This window comes from Chionomys nivalis, chromosome 12, assembly GCF_950005125.1.
Source record: "Chionomys nivalis chromosome 12, mChiNiv1.1, whole genome shotgun sequence".
NCBI lineage: Eukaryota > Metazoa > Chordata > Mammalia > Rodentia > Cricetidae > Chionomys > Chionomys nivalis.
Window position 1 is genome coordinate 47667200 of NC_080097.1, and position 26030 is coordinate 47693229.

The 26030-nt window shown below is 43.6% G+C and overlaps 1 protein-coding gene across 1 annotated transcript in view; it reads left to right on the forward strand.

The window, feature by feature from the left end:
- The window catches only part of Elp3 (elongator acetyltransferase complex subunit 3), a 62605-nt gene that overhangs the window by 34559 nt on the left and 2016 nt on the right, over window positions 1-26030 (forward strand). Inside the window, exons 10-14 of the mRNA XM_057786527.1 lie at window positions 348-541; window positions 6898-6988; window positions 8959-9024; window positions 10466-10693; window positions 11383-11464. Coding sequence (XP_057642510.1) covers window positions 348-541; window positions 6898-6988; window positions 8959-9024; window positions 10466-10693; window positions 11383-11464 — 661 coding nt within the window. The remainder of the gene's footprint in view (window positions 1-347; window positions 542-6897; window positions 6989-8958; window positions 9025-10465; window positions 10694-11382; window positions 11465-26030) is intronic.

Sequence of the window (26030 nt, forward strand, 5' to 3'; positions counted from 1 at the left end):
TTGAAGGGACTTAAATTTTTTCCCACAATTTTTCAAAAGTTTCAACAGTCATATATATTATTAAAAATGTTGTCATCTGGAAGGAAGGAAGGAAGGAAGGAAGGAAGGTAGCCTCTTAATGCTCAGTGTGAGACTGGTGGCAGCCTGGACAAGGCTGTACAGGAGGGCTGTGTAGTGCTGCACAGATTGGGGTTATTGAACAGTGACATCTTGTCATCCCCGTGTCCACTTCCTGACAGAAAGGGTGGGCAGCTCCGGGCCTGCTGCAGGTGGAGAGAAGCTGGTGTGAGCCTTCCCTGTGGGGGACAGAACGAATGGAGGGGTAATTTTTGGTTATCTGTCCATAGGAATTTTTTGAGAACCCTGCTTTTCGTCCTGATGGTTTGAAGCTGTACCCCACCCTGGTGATCCGTGGAACTGGGCTGTATGAGCTGTGGAAATCGGGGCGATACAGGAGCTACTCTCCCAGTGACCTGGTGGAGCTGGTGGCTCGGATCCTAGCCCTCGTGCCCCCGTGGACTCGCGTGTACCGAGTGCAGAGGTGTGTGCTACTTTTCAGTCTCCAGATAAAGGAGTATTCTGGTTGTGTGTCACAAGTTTTGAATTCTTTTCTAAATTACAAGTAGATTATCAGGAATGCTGTGAGGAAACTAAGGACGGTATGCCCAGTCCTCTCTGCCGGTGTTGTATATTTATTCATCATCCATTTGTCTGTGAGCCAGGAAAGTAAGAACAACTTGAATAGGTCCTGTGGGCAAATTCTGCGGCAATCTGAGCATCAAAGTAAATATATTGAGGGACTGGGAGATGGGTCAGTCATTAAAGTACTTACCATGCAAGCATGAGAACCTAACTGTGGTCCCCAGAACCCAAATAAAGCCTAACACAGTCACATATGATTATAATCCCAGGACTGGGGAGAGAGGCAGGCAGGCAGGCCCTGGGGGCTCCGTGGCCAGCCAGCCTAGCTTACTTGGTGAATTTCAGACCACAGAGAGTCTATCTCAAAAGGATGTGGACAGCAACCTGAGGAACCACACCGGCGGTTCTCTGACCTCCATGTGCATGTGCACGCAGTATATACATGTGTGTGTTAATAAATTATAACCAAATGAATAAGGTACGAGTCCTTTGATCTATTCTGCTAATCTTAATTAGGTCAGTAATTTGTGTGCCTCAAAAGCATAGTATCAGCAGTGTTCATTACATATAGATTCTGTATTTGCAAATTTGCCTACTAGAAAATTGTGTGACTCAGACTCTATCCTTGCAACACATTTGCCATAAATCATTCTCAGAATAGGGAACAATTTGGGTCATTCATGTACACACTCTTAACCGAGGTCAGAACAGTGCCTCTGCCTCTTTCCAGCCATCACGCTGTAAACAAGGTTTTTTTTTTCTTTTGCACTCTGCTTAATGCTACATTTTTCAGATTTTTGTGAGCTAGTTAGGAATTGGCTCTTTAAAATGACCTCCAAACACAGTGCTCAAGTGCTGCCTGTTGCTCTTAAGTGCTGGCAGGCTGTGAAGTGGCTTACAGAGGGGATAGTGGGTGCTGGGGAACCTTTATTGAAAAGGCCCAAGAGGGACCTGTTGGCCGTGAGTTCAGTGTGAATCAATCAACTATATATATATTAAATAAGATGTCTTTAAACAGAAATGCAGAGGACAGGCACTTACTTATTGGTGGTTGACAAAAAAAAAAAAAGTGGCGTGAAAGGTTCATAGGAACCTCGCCCCGTGTGCTCTGTAGGAGCAGTGGGTCTGGTTCACTTCTTCAGTGTTGGTGGAGACTGAGAGAATGGAATACCTACCAGAGAGCACGGGAGAAGCCTGACCATTATCCAAAACCAACGAAATGAGCTGTGTACCATGTGCTAGGGCCAATTAACACCGCAGCCCAGCGTCTGTGCCTGAGTCTAATCATGAGCCAGTGTCACACAACCCAAGTAGGTGCACATTCTAGAAAATAACCAGAGCTTCATCATTCAGAGTATTAGGGTCAGGGAGTTAGCTCTGTTTGATGGAGACTGAAGAAATGTGACTGCTAAATACAAGATGGAAACTGGGCCCTTTTGCTTGAAGGACATTGCTAAGATGCTGGTGCAACTCTGTTGGGGTCAAAGAGCAACAGCAGAGTGTGTGTTGGGGGCAGTTTGTGGTTGTGGTAGAAATGTCTGAGTATTCCGAGTCTTGCCACGCCTTCTTCCTCTCGGACAGGTCAGGAACTATAGTTATCTGAACTTCTTCTGTGACTTAGGCATTTCCCAGATGTTACCTAGTACAGCAGGAAAGAGGGACATGGCGAGAGCAGTAGCAGAGGCCAAGGCAAGAGTCCATGTGTCTGTCTGCACCACCCAGTCACAGAGGAGGCCAGTTCCACTCCCACCCACTCCTGAGAACCAGGGTCTTCCTGTGGAAGGAGCTGACGATAAAGCCTGCTGTTGTCTTTCTCCTGAGTCAGGGCAGCAGAGACACTTGGGTAATGTGAAAAGCTTCATTTCAGGTACCATAGGAAATGGCATCACGGACCATTATCCTGCCTGCACCAACTGAGACAATAAGGATTTAGAGGATGACAGCAGCCCCCATCTTTGAAAGTATCTGAGGGAGAAGGACCATCTAGTGTGCAGCCCTCTGCCTTTGAGGGACACCATCTGCCTCATAACCGCAGGGGATGGCGAGGTCTCCTGAAGGTGTAGAGTCATGATGCCCTTGAGTCCAAGGACAGCTGTTTGAGGAGGCCAAGAGTCCAAGCAGCACTTGCCTGGTGAAGCACCACCTTGTTCCCAGAGTGGGGTCGAGTTTCCATGCTTTAGGGCCGGTGATTCTCCAAAGTTTGAAAATAATCTTTTGCTGGTTTAATTCAAAGACAGTATTTATTTTATAATACTTTCCATTTTTTTAAATTATTTTTTATTTTGAACGCTTTAAAATATAACTATGATAACTTATTATACAAGTTTTCATCCATAAAGATTTTGATTTGTGTAGCTTACTATGGACTAATTAATTAGTTCAGTAAAACATTGGTTTTGGTAAACATGGGTAGAAATTCTTCAAGATATTTTTATTTTATGTTTTTAGTTTAGTTTTAGTTTAGTTATTTTTCATAGTAGAATAATCTATGGAAAGAATTACATATGGTATTGGATCTATGTATTTTTCATCATTATTTTAATACTTTAAGTCTTTTTTGAAAAAAGAACTATAAATGGGATGGGATTTGCTGTGTATATGGATACAATTAATAACTGTTTCTAAAGATTATGCTAATTCTTATAAATCATTTCTGTTTTATCTCGTCTTCTATAACATTGCATGCCTATAACTTTTTACAGTGAGGATATGATTTGCATTTCCCATTAGTGGGGATTAGCTCTTGCCTTGTATCTGATTATTGTTTATGTTCTTACATGACTTGCTTGTGTCCAATTTACAAGTCATGGGGTCCAGAGGGGGAAAAAAGTGCTTTATATAGAGAAAATCCCCCAAAAGGAATTCATAAATGTTCACTCACGTTGAATCCTCTTACCTGGACAAATAGGAAGCTAGGGAACTGACAGTTCCTGCCAGAATGGGGCACTTGAGTACCAGAACATCTGACAGCAACATTCTTGGTGTGAAATAGCATTGAGTGTGTTTAAAACCCTGAAGCTTCATTTCAAGGAGTATTAAAATTTATACTCAGTCTGAGGTAGAATTTGTTATGTCTGAACCTCAAGAAAGAAATTTGTATCAAGATCTGGATGATAAAACTTTAAATAAAAATGTAAATGAGCAACATAAACTTTATTACAAAGGTGCAGAGAAGGGACTGGAGAGATGACTCAGCCATTAAGCACAAGTACTGCTATTGCAACTGACCAGAGTTCTCATACCAACATTCACACATCTCACAGCTGCCTGTAACTCCAGCTCCAGGGAATCTTGACACCCTATTCTGGCCTCCATGGGCAGCTGTATTCGTGTGCACACAGAAACACAAACACACACACACAATCAAGTGTATAAAGGTACAGAAGGAAGGCTAGGTGTTGAGCAGTGTCAAGTGGCTGTGACAAGTGGTGTTCCGTTCAGCTCATATCTTCTAGCTTCAGTCTTAAAGTATTAGGCTAGTTCTGCAGGTCAGAAACCTGCTGCTGGTCCAGCCACATCTAAAAGCACCTCACTATAATATGGAGGCTGGTAGTCAGGCTTCTAGAAAGAAGCCTGGTGACCACGAAAGCCTCCTCCTGAGGCATTCTATACCTCCTTTGTTTTTGTTTGCAATCAAAGCCAAGGGAAGTCACAGCTGTCTTTTCTGTCCTGGCCCTTTAGCAGTTCAGTTGTTTCCATGTCATTCCACCTCATAACATCTGCCTGCCACAGCTGCCTAGCAAAGGTGAACCTTTCAGGTTGACACAGTGAAAAGAGTTAGAGACTGTGTTTTAGGCGGGTCTCTAGAGAGGAGGAAATGCAGTGAATGCACTGTATTTCAGGGTTTCCTTCTGCTTGTCAGTCTTCCTAATTGATTACTTGATGTTTCCATTGGTTATTGTTTCCTATAGCTGCCCCCTTGCCTGCTCCTAACTGTCTCATACTTTTTAGCTTTCTGACAGTTGGTTCAGGAGCATCTTCCTGGGTGTTTTTATAAAGTACATCCTGCTGGAAGGTTCTGTATTCTAGCCCCGAGGAGTGTAGTCAGTGATTAAGTGTAAACTTCTGTCCAGGCACATGATGGGCTCTGCATTAGATCGCTGCTGCCCCTAGGCTATTTGACAGCTGTCTGCCTCGATATGATATTAAATCACTATGAGGCGTCAGGCTAGGAATACCAATTTGCAACCAAAGCTTGCTTCTGATGCATGAGAAATTTCAGACAGGAACATGGCTTGGGAAGGTTTTTGATGCGCAAATTGTAAATATTAGCACCTCTAAGCTTGAAATATTACCCGTTGAGCCAGTATTCGCACGTGTGATGTCTCTTCATGCCAGGAAAGAGACTAGATTAAATTACTTAGAGAAACCTAAAAGAATTTAAACTCCTACCTCGATGCAGCAGCAAGGTCAACCATTTATAGCAGCCTGACCCAGGTTGTAACCCAGTCTGAGTGTGGAGTTGGGATCCATCATGCACTGCTCTGCATGCAGAAGATGCTTGGCCAGTGCAGAAATGTGTTCCACATTCCAGTGAAGGATCCTATCTCTGAGAATTGTAGTTGCCACATTTCTGTTCCTTAATAACCGAGAGCTTCCATCTGCTGTGCTCCAGGCGTGTCCCTACCAAAGACCATTAAAGCCGTGCTTCATTTTTATAGTGACAGATGTCAACTTCGGACTTTTATGAACTGGTAGCACTCCTGTAAGTTTACTATGGTAATAGGCGTCTACAAGAACATGCAGCCTGTGCAGTCTCACAGGCCCAACACCTGGCTTGCTACCCCTGTCACCATCTTGAAATTGTTAATAATTTTATAATAAGAGGCTACATGTTCTCACTTTGTGCTAGGTCCTACGAATTATAGAGCAGCCTCCTGGTATATGTACTGTAGTTATTTTAGTACAAACACACACAAAGCGAGGTTATGCTCTAATCAGTTGAATTAGCCCTAGCTCTGCATTTCCTCGGGGCAGTTTCTCTAGCTTTGTCTAGTTCATTGTTCATAGCAACCGTGTAGAACATAACTACCATAAATAACAAGACACGAGATGTGTTTGTCAGGTATTGCCAGCATGACCTCTGCTGATCCTCTCAGGTTAATTTCAGAATATGTATAACAACAAGGGTTTGGAAGTATATTTTAAGTTTTAAAATATTTAGTGTGTTCATATAATGACTGTTATATATTCTACACACTTACAAGTTGCTATAAAATATTTCAGTGTTAGGAGCACTTAGAAGATTTTATATTTGGCTTATGTAATATAAGCAGAAAGATTTTAAGCAAAAGTATGTATTCCTTGCTAAGTAATATTTACTTTCAAAACTTTTGCATGATTCTTTTTTCTGATTACCAGCTTTGAAGTATATACTGAATTTAAGACACTAAAATGCTAAAGTTAAAAATTATTTTACTAAAAACTGTACATAAACAATATATGCTAACAAGTTAGTCAAAAACAAAACCAGTTTTTTACGTCCCTTTAGGCCTCCTGGTATATTTCTCTCTATAGTACCTTCATGGAACCCTCTGGATTTCAGAGCCTGACAGATCTGTGAAATGCTTCTTCGTGCTCAGTGATCAGCTTTCTGGAGCTCGTACAACACAACACCTAACTCCAGCTTCTGATTGGCATCTCCTTAATGTCTGGCACTCTGCTATACCAATGCAGAAGCTAAATCTCATTTCCTCAGCCTTAGGCAAGATCTTATTCCCCTAAAGCAGAGTCCCTTCTGGTTTAGAGTTGGGGAAAACTGGGGAAGGTCTGTGAGCGGTTAGAGCGAAACCAGGCTTTTGACCTTGGTGAGTTTCAGGTTCTGTGTGGGAGGGAAAGTGTTTGCAAAATGGTACATGAATCAGAAGTGTTATTTCTCTCCAGTAGGTTGAGGATTGTTGCTTTTCATTCCTGTTTTGTTTAGTACAGGTGTCTATGAACCCCGGATCCTTCCTAATGACTCCCAGACATTTGGGCAGATACTATGCTCTGTTCTCTAATGTGATTTCCATTAGATGTGTTTCACCAACCCTCTCAGAGGTGGGTGGAATCAGCTTTGAAGATGGGAAAGCTGGGGTATAGGATGCTCTCAGCCTTGCTCCCTCTCCTCCTCAGGATGCTCTGCCTCTGCTTTCTGCTCCATGGCTTTGCGGATTTTCATTATTTTTCATTTTCAAATTTCCCTGCCATACTGCTGTGGAGAGTGGTTTATATTTTCCACAATTGATGGTTTGTTGTTTTGTTTTTCTCCTACAGAGACATTCCGATGCCCCTCGTCAGCTCAGGAGTGGAGCATGGCAACCTGCGAGAGCTGGCATTTGCAAGAATGAAAGACCTTGGAATACAGGTATGAGTAAATGTGACTGCCAGGGATACTGTAATGAAAAATCTCATCATATGTATCTCCAAGGCTGTCACTCTCATGCATTGCTGGTACCAGTTGGGTCAGAAAGCTTATCTATATTACAGGTGTTCTGTGTAGCGTATAGAAGCTGAAGTAAGTGGTGACCAAGGCTGCTGCTGTGTCTCTGTCCACTTCTGACTTCTGTGACATGTTGGCTTTATATTTACTAAGAGCTTCTCTCTCTTGACTCTAAAAGAATTAAGGAAGGTGTTAATTTGACAGTCTCTAGGGGTAGTAGTGAGTTTGAAATGAAGCATCCTAGGAACTTCTTAAGCTTCTGAAGAGATAAGCCAGGAGTGGTGCCTGGCCAGGGCACCAGGGGTTAGACTGTGCCATCAGAATGTAGTGCCATTGGTTGGGGGAGGGGGGGGAATCTGTTAATTGTTTGTGTTCAAGCATAGACCATGCTTTCACAGAGATGGTTCCAAGGCCAGCACAGCACACATTTGTGGGCTTGCCCGTGACTTATTTTATGCTTACTCAAATTATCATGGAGGAAAAAAATTTAGAACATTGTCCAGAAGAGAATTTTTTTTACTATTATTGGTTTTTTCAACACAAAATAGTATAATAATTAATTAATTGGGTGTAATTAATTAAATGTGAAGTTTTCAGTTTTAGAAATAAGCAGGTGCATGTAGGCATATTAGCAGCACCACATGGAGGGCTGACTACTAGCAGTCACCCTATCTGTTGGTCTTCTTTAGCCTTGCTCTACCTAACCCTTGATAGGATCTGCTGAGTGATCCAGGAGTGACTCTAAAAACCAGTTCCCATAGGTAATGTTCTTACCAGAAAATACTTGTCTCTGCCTTATAGAAAACAAACAAACAGAACCATGCCCCAGGGACAAACAAGAAATATAAGCAGCAGGTACCTGTTGACTGGCAGGTAGCTCAGTTACACACACAGTTTCCTGTATAGAGCTGGGCTGGAAGATAGAATCTGCTCTTAGTAGATAAGCTGCAGATCTGGTGGCCACGTCAGCAGAGTGTCCTTCTGGGCAAGTTTCCCAAAGCATCGAAATACCTTTGTTTTTGCAAAACTGAATACTGAGCTCTTATAGAAGCATTGTTAATACAATTGCTTGAATGATATTGGCAGATTTTCTAGCACAATCTTCTCACACTAGTAGAAAGTATTAGAATCCTAAAAATATATTTATGGTTTTTTTTATAGGGGAAGAATATGCCATAGGACATACCGTTGGATAATGCAAGATTTTGTAATGATGTGTCAGGCTGTATAGGATACACACTGGGTTGAGTAGGAGTGAGGATTGTTACAGGTCTTGGCCGGGCAGACTAGGCATCGCATTGGCATCGTCTCCTGGAAGCTGTGCACACCCAGGGGATGTCCAAGAGCCATCTGTAGTTCAGGTTCAACTTGTGTCATATACTTTAATCTAGCTCCTTTCTACATCTTCCCTTCCTTCCCAATTCCCGTTCTTTCTTCCACAATGCCGTTCTTTGAAAGGGAAACATATCTTTAATATGCATCTTTTTGCATATCTAAAATGATACGGTATTGAAAATATTAATGTCATACCCAAGGAAGGTTTTACAAATTTAAGAATTTGTTTTTGCTCTTCTGTGATCATATTTTAGGACTATATTTTCAATCATATTTTGGGGTTGTGTTTTTCAAACAGTTACATCCCTTGGACAAGACTATTTTCTAACTGTCTGACTTAATGTTCTTTATTACCCCAAGATTATATGTGGTCTCTTTGAATTCTGAATTCATTTTAAAAGGAAAACTGTACAACTTCATAAATTCCCATTCTCAAATTCAGTAGAGATGGCTTTTCTAAGGTTTCATCCTTTGTTTCAGTGTAAGTTATGTTCAGACTTGAGCCCAGGATTTACGTTAAATGAACACTGAATGAGTCACTACTCTGGTGTTTTTTGCAGTGCCGAGATGTGAGAACCAGGGAGGTTGGAATCCAAGAAATTCATCACAAAGTGCGGCCATACCAGGTCAGTTTCCTTTAAATCCGTCCCAAGCTGGGACCCCACCTGCTCACAGAGCGAACCCAGAAATGAGTGAATAACTCAGTAGAGCAAGTCAGGAAAGTCAGACATGAGAGTAACTGAGTTGTGGAAGAGCCAGGTTAGGAAAGTCAAGGCTGTACCCTGATTTTCATCAGCATACTGTGTGGGACATGTTCTGCGGTGGGGCTGCTCTACCCTGCTGCTAGTCTGTCTGCAGTCACTCTGAAGGGCACAGTGATGACTCAGAGTCCCAGTCATTTGACCTGAATGCATTCAAGTGTGAGTAGCTTCCTAGGACCAGGGGCTACCTGCCTGTGGAGCGCCTTGCTGATCTCTTCTGTGTGACCCTCCAGATCTTGTCCTTTGATGATGACTCAGTGAGTTCCGCAGACCTTCAGCACGGTGTCCTGAGGCATTCGGGGTAGCCTCACTTTCATATGTCCATCATGTCTAACTGGGTGCAGCGTGTTCTACGGGGTTCAAGTCTTCGTAGCCCCATGTGAGCAAGGCTGGAATAGATGATCTCTGCATCAGTGTTTCTGTTCTTAGCATGAACCATGTTGACGTTAAAGGGTCTCTTGAGGGAAAAAGTACACCCAACACTGCATTTTGACAAGTTCTTAATCTAATTATATACCAGACATTGGGCTGAGGTTTGTCTATTTTGTTTTGAATACGTTCTACCCATTTATAGGGTGTTATAGGTCTGTTAAATCCCTATTCAAATAAGTAGAATTCTGAATGAACACCTCTTGCTCCATAGCGTTCCTAGAATTATCTGTACATTGGGCTGGAGTCAGAATTTATGTAGATCTCTACTACTGAAATCCCCCTGCAGCTACCATCCATCCTGCACTCTGGCGATTGGATTCTAACATACTCGTTCCCTCACTAGGCATATTTCACAAGCCCTGTGCTGTGTTATACTTTCTTAAGTCCCATTGAGAAATAAGAGACGAAGATCACCCCCCCATACACACCCCGAACACACATAAAAAGTAGGTTTTAGTGGAAGAAGTAAGGGCTAAATAGGGAAACCATTGAGTATCTGACAATTTGAAAGCAAAACGGGGATGGGGGCTCAAAAAGCCAAACGTGTGATTAATCTGTAGTTATATCTTAGAGACAATTCATAGGACATCATAAATTTCTATAGAAGTCACTGAGCTGGGGGTATCTGTAAGAATCTCAAGGTTAATTAAGTTCAAATATTTGTAAAATTGTTCTCCATTTATAGTAGTCCACGAACAAGGCATGAGCTCTTATTTAATCCTGTGCTTGAGAAAAGGCAAATAAAAACCATAATTAATGATGATTCATTCTTTGTTCCTAGCTGAACATTAGCCTAAACACATCCATACAATTATAAAAATGAGCTTGGTTCTCTAATTCTGAATGAGGTTTTTCATGGCTTTTTATCCAACAGATTGAGTTGGTGCGGAGAGATTATGTTGCCAATGGTGGCTGGGAAACCTTCCTGTCCTATGAAGATCCTGAACAGGACATTCTGATTGGCCTCCTGAGGCTGCGGAAGTGCTCCGAGGAAACTTTCCGATTCGAATTGGGCGGAGGCGTCTCCATAGTCCGAGAGCTACACGTGTATGGAAGTGTAGTTCCTGTGAGCAGCCGGGATCCCTCTAAATTTCAGCATCAGGTAATCTGCGTCCTGCTTCTCCTTGGTCTATAGTTAAGAAATTGTCTGAAATAGGAAACAATAAAAGCAGTGGAGTGAGGAGGGAAGGAAAAGATAGGATGGGAAAGAACAAGGATTCATTTCAGTTCAGAGCATCCTGTCTCAGTGTTGCTCCCATGTGGTCCTGTGGGCACCAGGGGACAACAGATACAGCCTGCGGAATCAGATGAGGTAATGGCAGGAATGTGCTTCACAAGTGTGAGTTATGTAGAGTGTGTGAAACCCTATTCTAACCCCCAACAACCTAAAATTGGAAGTTTCAGGAAAATATATTAAAAACAGAAATAGACTTAGGATAGACCCCTTTAAAACGCGGAAGGTGAGTTGGACAGATAAGACCTATTCTATTAGTCCAGACTCGTGTCAACTGCAGTTGCCTAGACCTTCCCTAAAGAGAAAGACCAGAGGGGAAGTCAGCCCTGAGCTGACCCAACCCCATCACCCAAAATGCCATAGCTGGCTCTTGTCGCAATGTTGACCTCTTCTCTAAGTGTGGCTCTGGGCAGGGTCCAGTGGTTTCCTTTTCCTTAATCATCAGTAGATTTTTATCACCGACTTTAAGACATTTTACCAACTACCATGTTTTGTGGACCTCTCTTAATGGATTTCCTTTCCTTATTAATCCATGAACTCCTTTATGCTCTTTCTAGGGGTTCGGCACGCTGCTGATGGAAGAAGCAGAGAGAATCGCTCTAGAAGAGCATGGATCTGGGAAAATTGCAGTTATATCAGGTGACTGGAGAGAGGAGTTCATGATTCATTCATTGACATTTCACACTGACACCACAGAGAGAGTCACTCTCTTGCCTCTGTATGAGTACTCTGTTCAAAACTGGTCCAGGCTGACAAGCTGAGGACTTATGCTCCAATCTTTGGGAAATTTCTGAGAGCAGTTGGGTCAACCAATTTCTGAAGCACTTGGTTCCTCAGAGCGCCAGACTAGTAACTAGTGCACTTTCTCTGCTCGCCTGACCTCTGGTCGTTGTAGTCAACTTGTCTCTTGTGCTCTCTGTCAGCTGCTCTGTCTGTGGCAGTGCAGTTTGATAGTATGGGCCTGAGGAAACGTGAGCAGCGTAGAGCCTGATTGCTGGTTCGGGATGATTGACGGCCGAGTATAGTTCTTGTCCTTCCATGACGCCGCCGTTGCCTTTGCTCCTGAGTGACAGCTTTTTCATTTGGAAGTGGAGAGGAGGAAGAAATTTTCCTCTGCCCTCTTAGGGTCCCAGGCCAGATCCAAAAATTAAATAGGCCAAGACAAATTAACAGGAGGAAGGTAAGCAAATTCATATAAAATGACTGAGACACAGGAGCCATCCTTCCTGAGAAAATGAAGGCCAGGAGATGCGTGTAACCTGAGCATTGATGAAGGGTGGAAAGTCGTGGGGAAATATGGTAGGAGGAAGGATGTGAGCCAGGAATGATAAACTGGGGGAGACTTAGCAGGGCCTGTTCGTTCCTCTTGGTACCTCTCTATCCTTAGAGGTCAGAATGGTCTCCCCTCCAGGACAGGCTGGAAGAATATTTGGGAAGGTAGAGCAGAGGAAGTTCCGAGCTCTTCCTGAGCCTGCCGTGTTCTCGATTCCTCCAGCTTTGCCAAGGCACTTGTGCATTCTGAATCATGTAAGAACACCCCGCCGCTCCTGTAGACCAAGGACATCTTATAGTTAGGGAGGAGACATGAGGAGATTTGAGGGTAGGGGGAGCAAGAAATGATGGACAACCCCTTTTACTCACAGTCTTCAGTGTGGTGTCCCTATAAGAAAAAATTACTAATTTCTAGTAGGGAATCTAAGATCGTGAAAGGCAGAATCAAAATTTATGGTGTATTTGCCCCAGAATGTATTTTGTTTTCCTGTTTTACTACCATATCCCAAAAGCTTACCTGTGACCTAAGAAATACTCTTCTGAAAATTAAAGCTGAAATGAGGTTTTTAAAAGAAAAATCAATAAGAAGTTGCCAGTCAATAAAATCAGTACTGGTGCCCAGGTCTTCATGATGACAATTATAGAAATATAATCCACAGGCTCACTTAATCATTTAGTCTGACTTGGGTTTTTGATGTTACCCAGATAAATAATGTACTTCTTAGCATGTCTAGCTTTTTCTGCTTTTCTCCATTACTTTAATCCCACAAAGTACCACCTGGCTGAGGCTATGTGGCTGACACTGATGAGTAATAGAGAATGAGTCCCTCTCCTAGCTTCCCCTGTACTTGGCCAGGAGTACCAGGAAAGGGCAGCCTGCCTCAGAATGCCTTCTGTCTGTGCATCTGGACGGGGCAGACAACACCTGAACTCACCCACAGAGCTTGCTAAAGTCTTTATTGCGTTCTGGTCTCGTTGTGGGCTCAGAGCTCACAGTTGCTAACCAGCCAGTGTGCTGATTGTCTTCAGGCCAATCTGAGAGGCTAGAATCGAGTATTCTCCAAACATTGTGCTCTCTTCCCAATCGTTAAGGTGATCTTAATTCTCTGACCTGCAGCCCTACACTCCCATATGACACTGTAGCACATGATTTTTCTGGTGTCTTTGGGACCCTAATCAGATTTCCATTTTTCAGCACTGCCTTCCTGGCATCCCTTTTCCCTCAGAAGTATCCACCCAAGGCCCGATTTGCCTGAGGTCAAATCCAATCGCACATAAGAGCCTCTGTCTATTTTTTCTGAGCAGGGTGTCTTTCTGAGTAGGAGTTAGCATCTGTACTCACCAGCTTTTTCTCATACTCTAAATGATAGCTCAATTTCATGTCATCTGCATGGTGAATTTCTAAAATTACAAGAAACGACTTGCTTAGAGACTCAGGTAAGAGAACCTTTCTGTCTGCAGCAGTGCTGGGTCTCCTCCCTTGGCACCCTGCAGAGGGTTCTTCAGCCAGGATGGGTTTCTATAGGAACAGCCCTGGAAGGACTTCTTGGAGCTGACGTGAGTTCTTTGGGAGAAAGTTTGGTGATCACTGTTTCCTGCCTTCTGGTCTGGGAGCCCCACCGTTGTAGTAAAGAAAGCCCCGTATGGCCTCCTTGACTTCCTATTTGACTCTGATCAACCTTCACAAGGAAACACTGAACACATTTGCTGTGTGGCAGGTGCGTTCTGTATCGTGGGTCTGAGAGATCTATGGTTCAGAACTTACGGAAGGTAGATAACAAGTGTTTATTAGTGTGTCGTGTGTTAATGTTGCTTTTTCCTTCAATTTTTTTCTAAGTGTGGTGGTGATTGTGAGTGTGTGTGTACATGCTTGTACTCACATGTATTTTAATATATTTACTTTCATTTCATGTGCATTGGTATTTTTTGCCTGCATATGTGTCTTTGTGAGGGTGTCAGATCCCCTGGAACTAGAATTACAGACAGTTGTGAGCTATCGTGTGTATGCTAGGAATTGAACCCTGGGTGCTCTTAATCGCTAAGCCATCTCTCTAGGCCCAAATTATGTTTTAACTGGAATTTATAAAAAGTCAAAAAGAGCGGGATGGTGGTGGCGCACGCCTTTAATCCCAGCACTCGGGAGGCAGAGGCAGGTGGATCTCTGAGTTTGAGGCCAGCCTGGTCTACAAGAGCTAGTTCCAGGACAGGCTCCAAAACCACAGAGAAACCCTATCTTGGGAAGAAAAAAAAGTCAAACAGTTGCTCTGTACATTGATCTTAATACAAAATTCTCTAATGATACTTGGTACTGCTGTTTGTGGGGTGTGTTTCATGAACGGCACCATTAGATGTGACACAGAAAAGAGATGGTTGGTGAGGAGTGTGCAGGGAGCCAGTGCTCCATCCCTGCCTTGCCAGCCACTCTCCTGGTGACCTAATGAATTTCATGGCCCTTATTAATTTTATTAAAATCAGGTTCATCAGGCTATCTTTGACCATTTAGTCTGGTATCTTGGTTAGGGTTCTAATGTGAAGAGACACCATGAGCACGGCAACTCTTCCAAAGGAAAACGTTTAATTGGGGCTGGCTTACAGTACAGAGGCTTAGTCAGTTGTCATCATGGCAGGAAGCACGGCAGTGTGCAGGAAGACATGGTTCTGGAGAGCGAGCTGAGAGTTCTACATCTTGATCTGTATAGGCTGCAGGACAACTTTGTGCTATACTGGGTGTAGCTTGAGTATATGAAACTTCAAAGCCTGCCCCCACAGTGATATTTCCTCCTGATAGTGCCACTGCCTATAGACTAAGCATTTAAACACAAGTCTTAGTACACTTTACCAGCCCCTTTTCTGATACCATAGACAACTCTTTAATTTCTTCAGTAATAAATTTCATTCTTATTCTCAGGTAGGTATTTGATGACGAAATTGATGGTGACGAAGTTCCCATAAAATATTGGTCCCGGCCGTGGCTTGTGGATACATGACTTTGGTCACCACTGACACTACTGTTTTCTCTGACGTTCTCCTCACCTCCTGATTCTGCTCTCTCTTGTCCGTGGTGTTCTTCTAAGTCACACACAGTGGTGGCATGGCTGTTCTGTCTTGACATGACTCATGAGGAGAGGGTCGAGGGATCATTTGTCATTGTGTTGGCCTAGCTGTAAGAGTAATGCCTTTCCCTTCATCTTGGCAGTGGGTTTTCTCTGCTACTTAGATTTATTATCTGGTGTTCTACCTCTGGACAGTGCTAGCAACTTTGCTTTTGATCTGATTTGAACCACTAGTCAGAAAGGTTCTGTATATTCTCATTTTCCTTATTTATGTTTTTATCTGTTGTTTCCATGTATTTATTGAAAACTGTACACTGTACTTGGTGAACATAGCTCCATGAGAAGCACTGAAGCTGCTTTAAGCGTTAGATGAAGTACTAAGAGGCATTCAAGTTCACGTACTTTAAAAGTACACAATTATCTTAGTAAACAGTTTTAAAGTTAACTGTCAGCTTTAACTGTAAAAATTATTTTAAAAGCAAAAATGAAATACTTAGCTTCGTCATCATCAAAATTGCTAGATGTGTTGAGGGGAAAAATAAAAGAATCTATAATCCCAATACTTGGGAGTTTGAGACAGGAGGATTGCCATGAGTTCAAGGCCATCATGGGCTACAGAGTAAGACTCTTATGTTAAAAGGAGAGGTGTAATGTTGAGCTGCCTTCTGTTAACTGGATCTCCATCCATCATTGTCCCCATTTGCAGGGGAGGATGCGACTCCTCCTTAGGCTCCAAGTCATTTCTCCACCAGGATTAAGTGCTTCTTTTTGCATGTGCATACATATATATAGGCAAATCAGTGTGCTAAAACTAGTTAACCAGGCAGTGGTGGCACATGCCTTTAATCACAGCACTTGGGAGGCAGAGGAACATGTATTTCTTAAGTGTTCCAGGCCAGCCTGGTCTACAAAGCAAGTTCTGTTACACAGAGAAACCCCACCTCCAAATAAAATAAAATAATTTTTAAAAACTAGTTTATAAAATAATGTATTGGCAAGGACTATCTGTTAGCTGTTGTTCAATTGCAAAGCAGCTAGTCCCAGTTGTGTTCAAGGGCGTCGGTGTCTTAGCCGCTTACCTGAGCGGCTTCTGCGGGTGCCCGTTTACTTAAAATCCATGAAGTTTGTCTATCTGATGACCAGCAGCCTGTCCTTCTAACATCAAGAAGCAGTTTATCTCATCCTTCATTTATGGAGTAAGGGCAAGGACCTCTACTGAGAAAGCTAACTATAATCTTTCAAATGCCATCACTAAAATCACCATGGAAACCAGAATTCTGATGTCACAATGCCCATATCATTTCTACAGGGGCAAATATAACCATCAATAGCCACTGTTTAAAAAGCCATTTAGCACCTTCAACAGAATAAGGGATTCTTTTTTTTTCTTTTGGTAATTTTGGCTAGGTATCAGATTTAATCATGTTACTGTTTCAGTTTGCCAAGCTAATTACTATGCGGTAAGATGGACAGCTATTCCCCAAGCTCCCTGACTACCTTCGTCATAAGCAGTATTCTATTTGTGTTCTTTCAAGTAGAAAATTAATATGGCCATTGGCCAAGAGCTGTACAAGCTTGATAGATCACAGTGATGGTGAGAGATGAGAAAAGGTCTGGATGGTTGATGTCAGAAACCTCTCAAGTCAGAGCCTGATAGCCATTTTGTTTAAACCTATTACGATGCCAATGACGAGGGGAGGATAGATCTAAATACAGGGTGAGTGAAACAGTCACTATGAATATGAGGTCATTCTTAATCATATTATTCAAAACCATGTGGCCTAAAGCTGTGACTACAGTCCCCAGTAGTCAAAAATCAATGTGTCTGTGCCTTATATAATTCAACATGGCTTCCTGGGACAGAAATTAATGGTCTTGTGCCCCAGAGCCCCTGATTAATAATGTTCTGTGTGGACAGAAAATAGCAATTGTTTCCTTAGGCTATGACCAGCTGAGATTTACTTCCTGGACCTGAGAAACCTCACCTGTATCCCAGGTTCCTGCACGGCTCTCCATTTTGGGTCAAGGTTATTTTATTCTTTGCATTATAATCTAGTTGAAAAGCAGGGTCCATTTGTAGCCTCTTCTGTCTGATAATGGACTCATAATCCTACCAGAGTCCCCAGAAGAACGTCTCTTTATTATGGCAAACTATTTGCTAATGGGCCAGGAAACCTGCCAAATGCAAACCAGCTTGTACCACTTGTGTGTGTGTGTTAATACAGGACTTAGCAAAAAATAAGACAAAGAGTGTTTCTTCTTTTGTGCTCTCTCCTTCACCCTTCGTATAATTTTCTTTTCAGTAAACTACCCTACAGCATCTTCTAACTAAATGCTGGATTCCGTGTGTCTTCTTCCACTTTGATTTTTAACAGTAGATCATACGTGTTGCTTTTTTGATACGTATTCCAATGGGCTTGTTTTTTATCATTACTATCATCTTGCTTTTAAAGACAGTAGATGCATCAGAAAGCATTATGCTGTTACAAGTCCTCTATTAACGTCAGCATCATTAATCAGACTGGCATTGATGGCATAGAATACTATTCAGCTAGATAACAAGTTGACTGTGTGCTTGCTAATTGGTGTCTCTTGTAGTTCAGCCACGGAAGCATTGTTGCCTGGCTTATCTCAGGAATATTTATTCCTTGGCTTGACATTTGACCCTTGTAGATGTATCAGGTACCACTTTGTTGTAAATGAATAAGGTACCAGTTTGTAGCATTTTGCATTAAACCATCCGACTCTAAGTATCATATGACCTCCTTAGTGCTCATACTCAGTAGGCTACTAGTTAGATCCTGTAGGTTTCTGAGTCTTGGGGACATTTCCTCAACAGAAGCAGTAGCACTGGTACACTAGCCTGGCGGCAGTGGAAGAACTGCATGTTGGCATTTACCTTTTAGCCGCCTTGTGTTTCAGAACTGTCTGCCATCCAAAGGCTAGCCTTGCTCCCATGGCCATACTCTAGGTTTCTCCCCAGTCCCGTTCCTTCTGGTTTGTGGATATTGGCACTAATGGTTGTGTGCTTTTGCTTAGGAGGATGAATGGGTTGTACCATGTCTGCCTTTATTATAAAGGTGAACGCTGCTCAGGTTTCTTGTGGAGTAGTAAGCCTTCTTTAAGGGACTGCCATACTTTGGTCTTTTATAATGCTTTATTGCAACCTTAACTCCTCATCAACTCTCCTAGGAACAGTATTGGGTTTTTTCTCTGTAAACATTTGACATTGCCTTTACCCATTAATTTAATAATGTTTTATTGTTTGTATCTATTAGAGTGAGGATTCTCTCCCTTAAGGTGAATAGATATTGAAAAATAGTACTGAAAATATTGCTGCAGCCCACTAAGCCAAGGGTTCTTAGAGCCTTTTAGTTTGGGGATTTCTGCTTCCATCGTATCACATGGCATGTTTTCACTCTTCCGAGCTCTGGCCCCTGACAAGTTCTCTCGGGAACAAAGGCTGTAAGGCGGTAGTTGCGGGCTAGTTTATTAATGCCCACCCCACTGTGGTTGTCTAGTGTGCCCACCACCTGAGGGCTGTTTGGTGTCCATGAGGCCCTTTCCTTCTCCCTGTCAATGGTGCACCAGTTCCTGGTTGCTCAGATTATTTGACTAACACAATCCTCCTCCTTCTAATCTAGAGGTTTAAAGAGAAATTATTTATTTGCTTAATGGTGCTATGTGAGAACCTCAGCAGGACATAGAGATAGGCCTGGTCTGTGCTGTGACAGGACAGCTGGGGTGACTTCGGAGCTGGGTAGTTCTGACACCAAAGAGAATTAGTTCTTCTCCATTGGTTAGAAGTCCTTAGGAAGAGTTAATACCAATTCTTTTCAAATCTGATGGGTAGAATTACCTACAGCTATTTGATCCTGGCCTCCCCAGCCATCTAAAGAATGGGGGGATGACATTTGATTGTGAGCCTGGTTCTCCTTGCTGTAGTTTAGACCCTGTTCTCTGTCAGGTTTTGTGTTTCTGAAGATTTTCTGTGTTTCATGTGGGCTGTCTAGGGTGTTTGTTCCTAGTTTTTCCATAGTTTGCGCTCATAATTATATTTCTTTCTATTAACACAGTAGTAAATGTGTTAAAAATGGTTTGATACATTTATCTAATGGGAGGCAACTGCATGTGTCAGGGTAAGGACAACTTTAGAGAGTCGTTCCTCACCTTCCACCTGTGTGATAGATGTCAGGGATTGAATTTAGGCTAGCAGGCCTGGGCCAGTTCCTTTACCCGGGGAGCCCTCTCACCAGCTCCTTGTTGCTGCTGTTTTGCACTTGTTTTGTTTACTAGTTTAGATTCTTGTGTGTGGGTGTAAACAATGTCCCCACTTGTTTCTCTTCTCTCTGAGGTGAGATTGAGCAGCTTTAAGAATGAACTTTTGATTTTATTTTCTGTTCAATATTTTATCCCTAGTTTCTGTCATCGCCTTTCTTGTGCTAGGTTTGAGTTTAATATGCTCATTTTTTATCTCCGACATTTCTCGATTTTGAGATATTTCTTATTTTCATTGTGACCATTTGCACTATAAATTTCCCTCTGAACACTGCCTTTGCTGGACGCAGTGTATATGGGAATGAAATGTATTCAGTTTTTTTTTTTTTTTTTAAGAGATCTTTCTCTGAGGCCCAGATTGGCCTAGAACTCACTGTACTGCAGGAAGGCTCAAGCATATGGTAGTTTTCCTCCGTCAGCTGTGAGTCCTGGGTTATAGGAGTGATCCGGTGGCCTGCTTTGCTTTCAGTCTTGTTGCGCATAGTGGTTTCCAACTCCCTAAGATTACTTCTTTGACCTGTTGGCCATTTAAGAGTATGTTAATTTCCACATATTTATTATGTGTTCTGCAGTTTTCATCGTGTGGGTGGGTGTGTGTGTGTGTATGTGTGTGTATGATAAAATGCCTTCAGTCTCACAAGTAATTGTCCAGGTCTGAACATTGGTACCAAGTCCTGATCGAGGCAGAGAGAGCACCTCGACAGTTGGAGATGGCTAGAGACCCCATCCTAGCCTCCATGGTCATTGCCCTGGAAGTTTTTCCATGGTGGAAAGCACCAGCTGACCCACGGTGCAGGGCCTGCTCTGTGTCTGCCTAGAAGCCGTGTCTTAAGAGGCTTCCAGCTCAGCAGCACACCTCACAAACACACGGGTACCATGGTTTCTGAGGTAGCTATGAAAAGCGAGTGACCCCAGAACAGCTGCATCACCAGAGTTCCACCTGTCCTAGATACCCCACTGTGGGCGCTGCAGCATGAGGCCCTGCCTCTAGTTAAAGCTCTCCACCTGCGTACCTCAACACCTCCCTCCTACCTCTTACTGATTTCTGGTTTCATTCCACACTGGTAGGAAAGGGAATTTTGTCTGGTTACAGTGTTTTTCTGGCTTGACATGGTTACCCACAGAACACACCATGTGCTCCTGCTGCTGTTGGCAGTGGCACGATGTCTTGAAGCACTGGCCCTAGCCCGTCTGTCCCTCCCACTGTGTGCTGTTTTTACCACAGGTTATACCTCAGACTTGTGTGTTCATCAACGTAGGTTTATAATTATTGTTATATGGATTTGCCTTTTGGATTCCATAGGAAGTAAAGAGAAATTGTAAATTAGAACTAATGGCTTTGTTTGTTTGTGTGATTCCCTTTATAGTGCCCTTTAGTTCTGATTGCTCCGGGTTCTTTCAGCCTTTCTTATGAGGCAAGCCTGGTAACAAATGCCTTAGCTTTTGTTTATCTAGGAATGTCTTTCTCCTTTGTCCTTGTCAAATGTAGAATTCTGGTTGGCTGGTCATTTTCTTTCAGTAGTTTAATAAGTAATTCCACAGTTCAGACTTCTTTGGTTTCTCCTGTCAGCTGTCAGTCACAATGAAGACCATTTACATGTGACAAGTCATAGCTCTGGCTGCTTTCAGAGTCTCGATCCTCTCAGTTGGCTTCTGGCCAGAGGCCATGGCCTGTCCATTCACCAAGCATTCCCCTCACTATTGCGTTTGGCAAGACCTGGTATCACAAGGTAGTTTCTTGTGGTTTGGAGGCTGCCTTCTGGAACCTCCTACTCTACCATTCAAAGTCCGTGTCAGAGAAGTCCGTAGAAAAGAAGTGGTCTTGCTTCAGGCAGTGGATTTTCCCAGTCCTTGGCTTCTTAGAGATGTGCTCCTGGTTTGAGACAAGAGAAAGTAGTGGGAGTGACTGGTGCCATCACACGCATCTGCTCTGGTCACAATAGCCACTCCACTTTCAAATCAAACGGCATGTGCTCTCTTAAGAAAAGCCTGCAGGATGCCAGGAAACATCACCGGCTTGGACATCACTGTGGGAAATGATGGAATGTGGGAAATCCAAATTCTGTTTAGATTTCTAAGTTTCCTCCTTTGGGTCTGTGTTCCTTTTTACTGTGTAATCTTCAAAGACCCCTTGCAAATGTGCAAAGGACATTTAGGCTGCTGGGTAGCAGAGTTCCTGCAGGTACCCTCTTTCCAGTCAAGAAAAGGGTATTAATGTCTTGCCATAACTAGCTACCTTGAAGAAGAGCTCAGTTTTATGCTCCTAACTTTTATCAATTTTGTAATTTTTTTTTTCCTTTTTAACAGAACATGAGAGAGATTATCTGAAAGACTTCAGGTCATTGAGTTAATTGGTTCTTTTTCAGATGTTGAGAATAAAAGCTTTTCCCTACTTCCATGTCAGTGTGTTTTTGAGTGAAATATTGCCGTCCTTTTAGATCAATGAGATGCAATAAAGTCTCATTTAAATAGTAAATGAATGAAACTAATGAATATATTTCCCTGTATTAATACTGCAGCACATATATAGCCCTGGATAGATAGCTGATTAATTGAGGAAAAATAATTGAAACAGTTTCTTTAATTTGTTTTATTTTTTATTAAATGACAGAAACCATCATCTTACATTTTTATATCTAATTTTTAAAACTCAGATTTCAGCTTCATGGGATAGATTAATGTATTTTGTCTTTCTCATTTGAAGCTTGGCCGTGGGAGTATGGTGATGTGAGCTCAATCTTCATTCAATTCAGTTATAATTGCTAATGACAAAGGGCAGCCTTGTATCCCAAGAGAAGAAGTGTCAGGGAACAAGAATACACCTCCAGATTTCTAATCCTTTCCTTGTCAGCATGAGAATGTCTAAATCATTTACCAACATTTTCTTCCGTTGCAGAATACCAGGATGCAATGTGTTTGCACATGCTCATTTGAGCCCCCGCATTATTTTTTCCTCTGTTCTGTTATCCCATGGCCTTTGCCAGCTGGAATCCCAGCCTGAATTCTCTTATGTTTCCATCCGTGTGAAGGGTTGATTCATTTCCCCAATGAAGTAATTATTCGTGTAGTTGAAACTGTCCCCCTTTTAATTTCATTTTATAAGCTTGGCGGTGAACTGTAACAGGTAGCAAGGGAGCCTGTTCATGTCAGACTGTAAATTGTTTGGCCATAGCCATGTGTCTTAGTTCGTCAGACTGCTGCAACAGATACTCGAAGAAGTAAGAGAGATTTGCTTACTGCAGATCTGATGATAGTTCACAGTCCAAGGCAGCAGCATATTTGGTATTGTGTGCAGGTCATTCATCCAAGGAGACACCCAGTACACACAACCACACCTAGCTTTTAACGTGGATGCTGAGGATCTGCACTAGAGTCCCCCCTTCATCCCCTGAACTCTCTTCCCCATCTTCCGTAGTGTAGAACTTAAACAACTAGGTTTGTTCCTGTTGTGTCTTGGTTAACTGTTTTAATCTACACACACACACCATGTATTGACCTCATTATGCAACCATAGTTAACCCTCTCCCATAGCCAGTGGCTGAGGCAGTTAGCACAGAGTCTTGAGTAGTGCCCTCTCTTCCTCCTTAGAGCGGGCAGAACTGTGTTTTAAGCTAAGTGGCATCACACAAAGCCAGGGAGAGGGGATCAGAGAGTAGGGCTTCTTTCTGTGTCAGGGGCTTGGAGTCTACGCATGTTCAGCATAGAGAATGTTCCCGAAATGCAGTCACTGCCAGTGTCCAGGTTTGTAGGTGTCCTAGGAGGCCAGTGACTCTTGGCAGCCAGACTTGGAGATCATCTACCTATAAAGCAGAGGCGTCCCCATTGCATGATGAGTCCCCTCATCTGGAGGAAGTCATACCCTCTTCCTTTAATCCCCACTTTGCCTGGGTCATCAATCCCTTGAAAGAAGACAAGCAGAAGCCATCTGATAACTGTAGTCTGCACAGTTAAGTCTGTTCACACACATTTCCTTCTCCCAAAAGACCTAAGGCAGAAATGGAGGCCAAGGAGATAACTCGGAGGCTGGTCACGTGTGCGAATATTGCTGTAGGCGGTTTTTGTGGTGTTCTTTATCCTCTCGTCTCATTTTGGCATTGTCACAGCTGGCAAAGTAGTGACCATACAGACTTTCACTCTGCCTACCATAAAAATGAGGCCCTTGTGAACGTAGATAAGTTCTGACTGTGGACCAGGTAATCCTGAAGATAAAGCCAGACTTTGGACTGTACCCCTCCCCACTGTTGCTGCTCCTCTGATAACGGGGGGCTCTATAGTGAGCACCCCAGAGACCACGGCCAATAGTGCTTGACTCCTCGGCAGCCCACGCAAGCGATGGCGTGGAGAACTCCTACTTGCACAGCTGTGTGCTGCTCCTGTAGGGGAGAGGCGGCAGCAGCCCGGCTGATCTGGGACTAAGACAGCCCAGCACGTCAGCACAGTCCAGGAGGCCACTGACGTCAGCTCCAAAGGGTAATTGCTTTCTCCTGGCTGACTAACACAGGAAAGTTACCGTGACTGAGGACTTTGCCTGGGCCCCACAAAGGGCCTTCAGGCAGCCGGGTGATGCCACATTCCCTTTCCAACTGACCAGTTTGTCTGGCAGATTGGAGAAATAGGCAATTCTTAACTTCAGGAAACAAGATGCCTAAGAAGATGCGGGGGTGGGGGAGTGGAGTTTGAACCAGCCAGAGGCCAGGCTTTCCACAGCACTTCAAGGTTCTCAAGAGCCCCAGGCACTGACTGGACTGTTGTATGCTCCTGATCTGGCCAGAGAGGGTCCCAACAAAGCCCTGACGCCTTTTCCAGCCTGGCCTCAAAGACCCAGTTCTATGTGACGGAGGAGCAGAGGCCCCCCCCCCCGCCAGGAGGAGGAGGCTCACTTGGAGTAATTGCTGAGAAATGTTCCCATGAACTCCAGGAAAGCCCATGTCTTAGCCACCCATCCAGGAACTCAGGGCTCTCCCCATCCTGGTTATCCAGGCTTATCTCGGCCTGTGATCTATAAAAACACTTTGCCCAGAAGCAGATCTTAAAATGAGGCCACCATCTTGCTTTGACAGGGACCATACAAATGAACAGAATTATGTGTGTTCAAGACCTGAACTAAGTAAATCTGAGGGGATTATTTGGGATACCCCCAAGCAGAAAGTTAGTGGCTAAGCGTCGGGGGTGAACCAGCCACTGTGGGAGCTGCACGGTGACTTCCAGGCTAAGTAGACCTGTGACTCCACTTTCAAATGCTTGAGACCTTTACAGCATAAGTGAGTGCACGGAAAGTGGTGCCCCTCAGCCAGCAAGGTGGGGATCTGGAAGGTTCCACAGGGTAGTTCCTCCCCATTCCATGTGTAGTCCTCCCACTGCCTGGCCCACAGCACCACGCCAGTTTGTTTTCTGTAGTGCGTCCTGCAGTAGCACTTCTCTCTGTGTGTACACAACATGAAAATAACGAGCGTGTAATAGGGCCCAGACATTTACCACATCTGATCCTGTGCTACTCACTGTAATAACTCCAGTGACAAGAGCTGCTGGCTTAAAGAGGAGGGAGGCAGACACAGTGGAACAGAGCATGCAGTGCTGTCCCAGTGGTTGTGATTGAAGTCTGCCCGGCTAGCCACAGGGAGAGGTGTTGATCCTGTGAGTGGGGCTAGCCTCTGGCTAGAAGAAAGAAACCCCCAGGTCTCCAGTGCCTGAGCTGGGACTGGAGGGCAGTCAGGCAAGAGCTGCATGGGAGTGAGCATGGCAGATCAGTGAGGTCAACCCGGTCAGCCTGTTCTGTCCTCTGATACCACAAGGGCCATTTAGGCAGGGTTGGAGTGTGGAAGAACTTGTATTCAGATGGGAGTTCAAGCTTTAGGACCTGCCATTAGTATCCTAGGCTCTGGATCTGGGCTTTTTATGGTTGCTCCACCAGTGGGATTCTCTTCCTGTCCTCACACACTGATGTGGGTCACAAGGAAGGACCCTGCTCTGTGACTTCTTATATAGGTGATGCCTGCTCCAGCTTCCACCAAGTCGGTGCCACCTATAAAAAGGTCTTTCGTCTGCTGAGAGTGAGTCAGGCATGGAGTTTGCTGTTCCGTGGCTGGTGAACTGGCTTCTAGAAGGAGCTGGGCATAGGCCACTGTGTCTGTACCTGTAACACATTGGGTTGTCCTGATCCTGGTTTCCTGGCTGCCTCCTCTCCTGCCCCACTCTGCCTTATTTTGCTGAATCCGTCAGACTCTTGAAACACTTGAAAATGTGTATTAAGTGGTGGTACCCTTGCGCTTCTGTAGTGAGGTGTGACACACACGTAGTAAAGAGAAGTGTCAAGATGGCAGCTTTAGTAGCAAGTGTGTATCCCCGTGTAACTACTTCCTGGATGTGAGACAGCATTCTCAGCACCACAGAGGCCCTGAACCCTTATCATCTTTCAAATTTAACTGTTGTCCAAATTTTGGAGTCTTTCCCATGTCTGAATTTTGAAATGGAATGTTTTATTATCTGGTTCCATCCACACGGTTCTGGGAAATTTCTCCATATGGATACAGATAACAGTTGTTTCTCACTGCTGAGTTACATTCCCTGGTGAATATACCCATCTACTACTGGAGATATTTGGG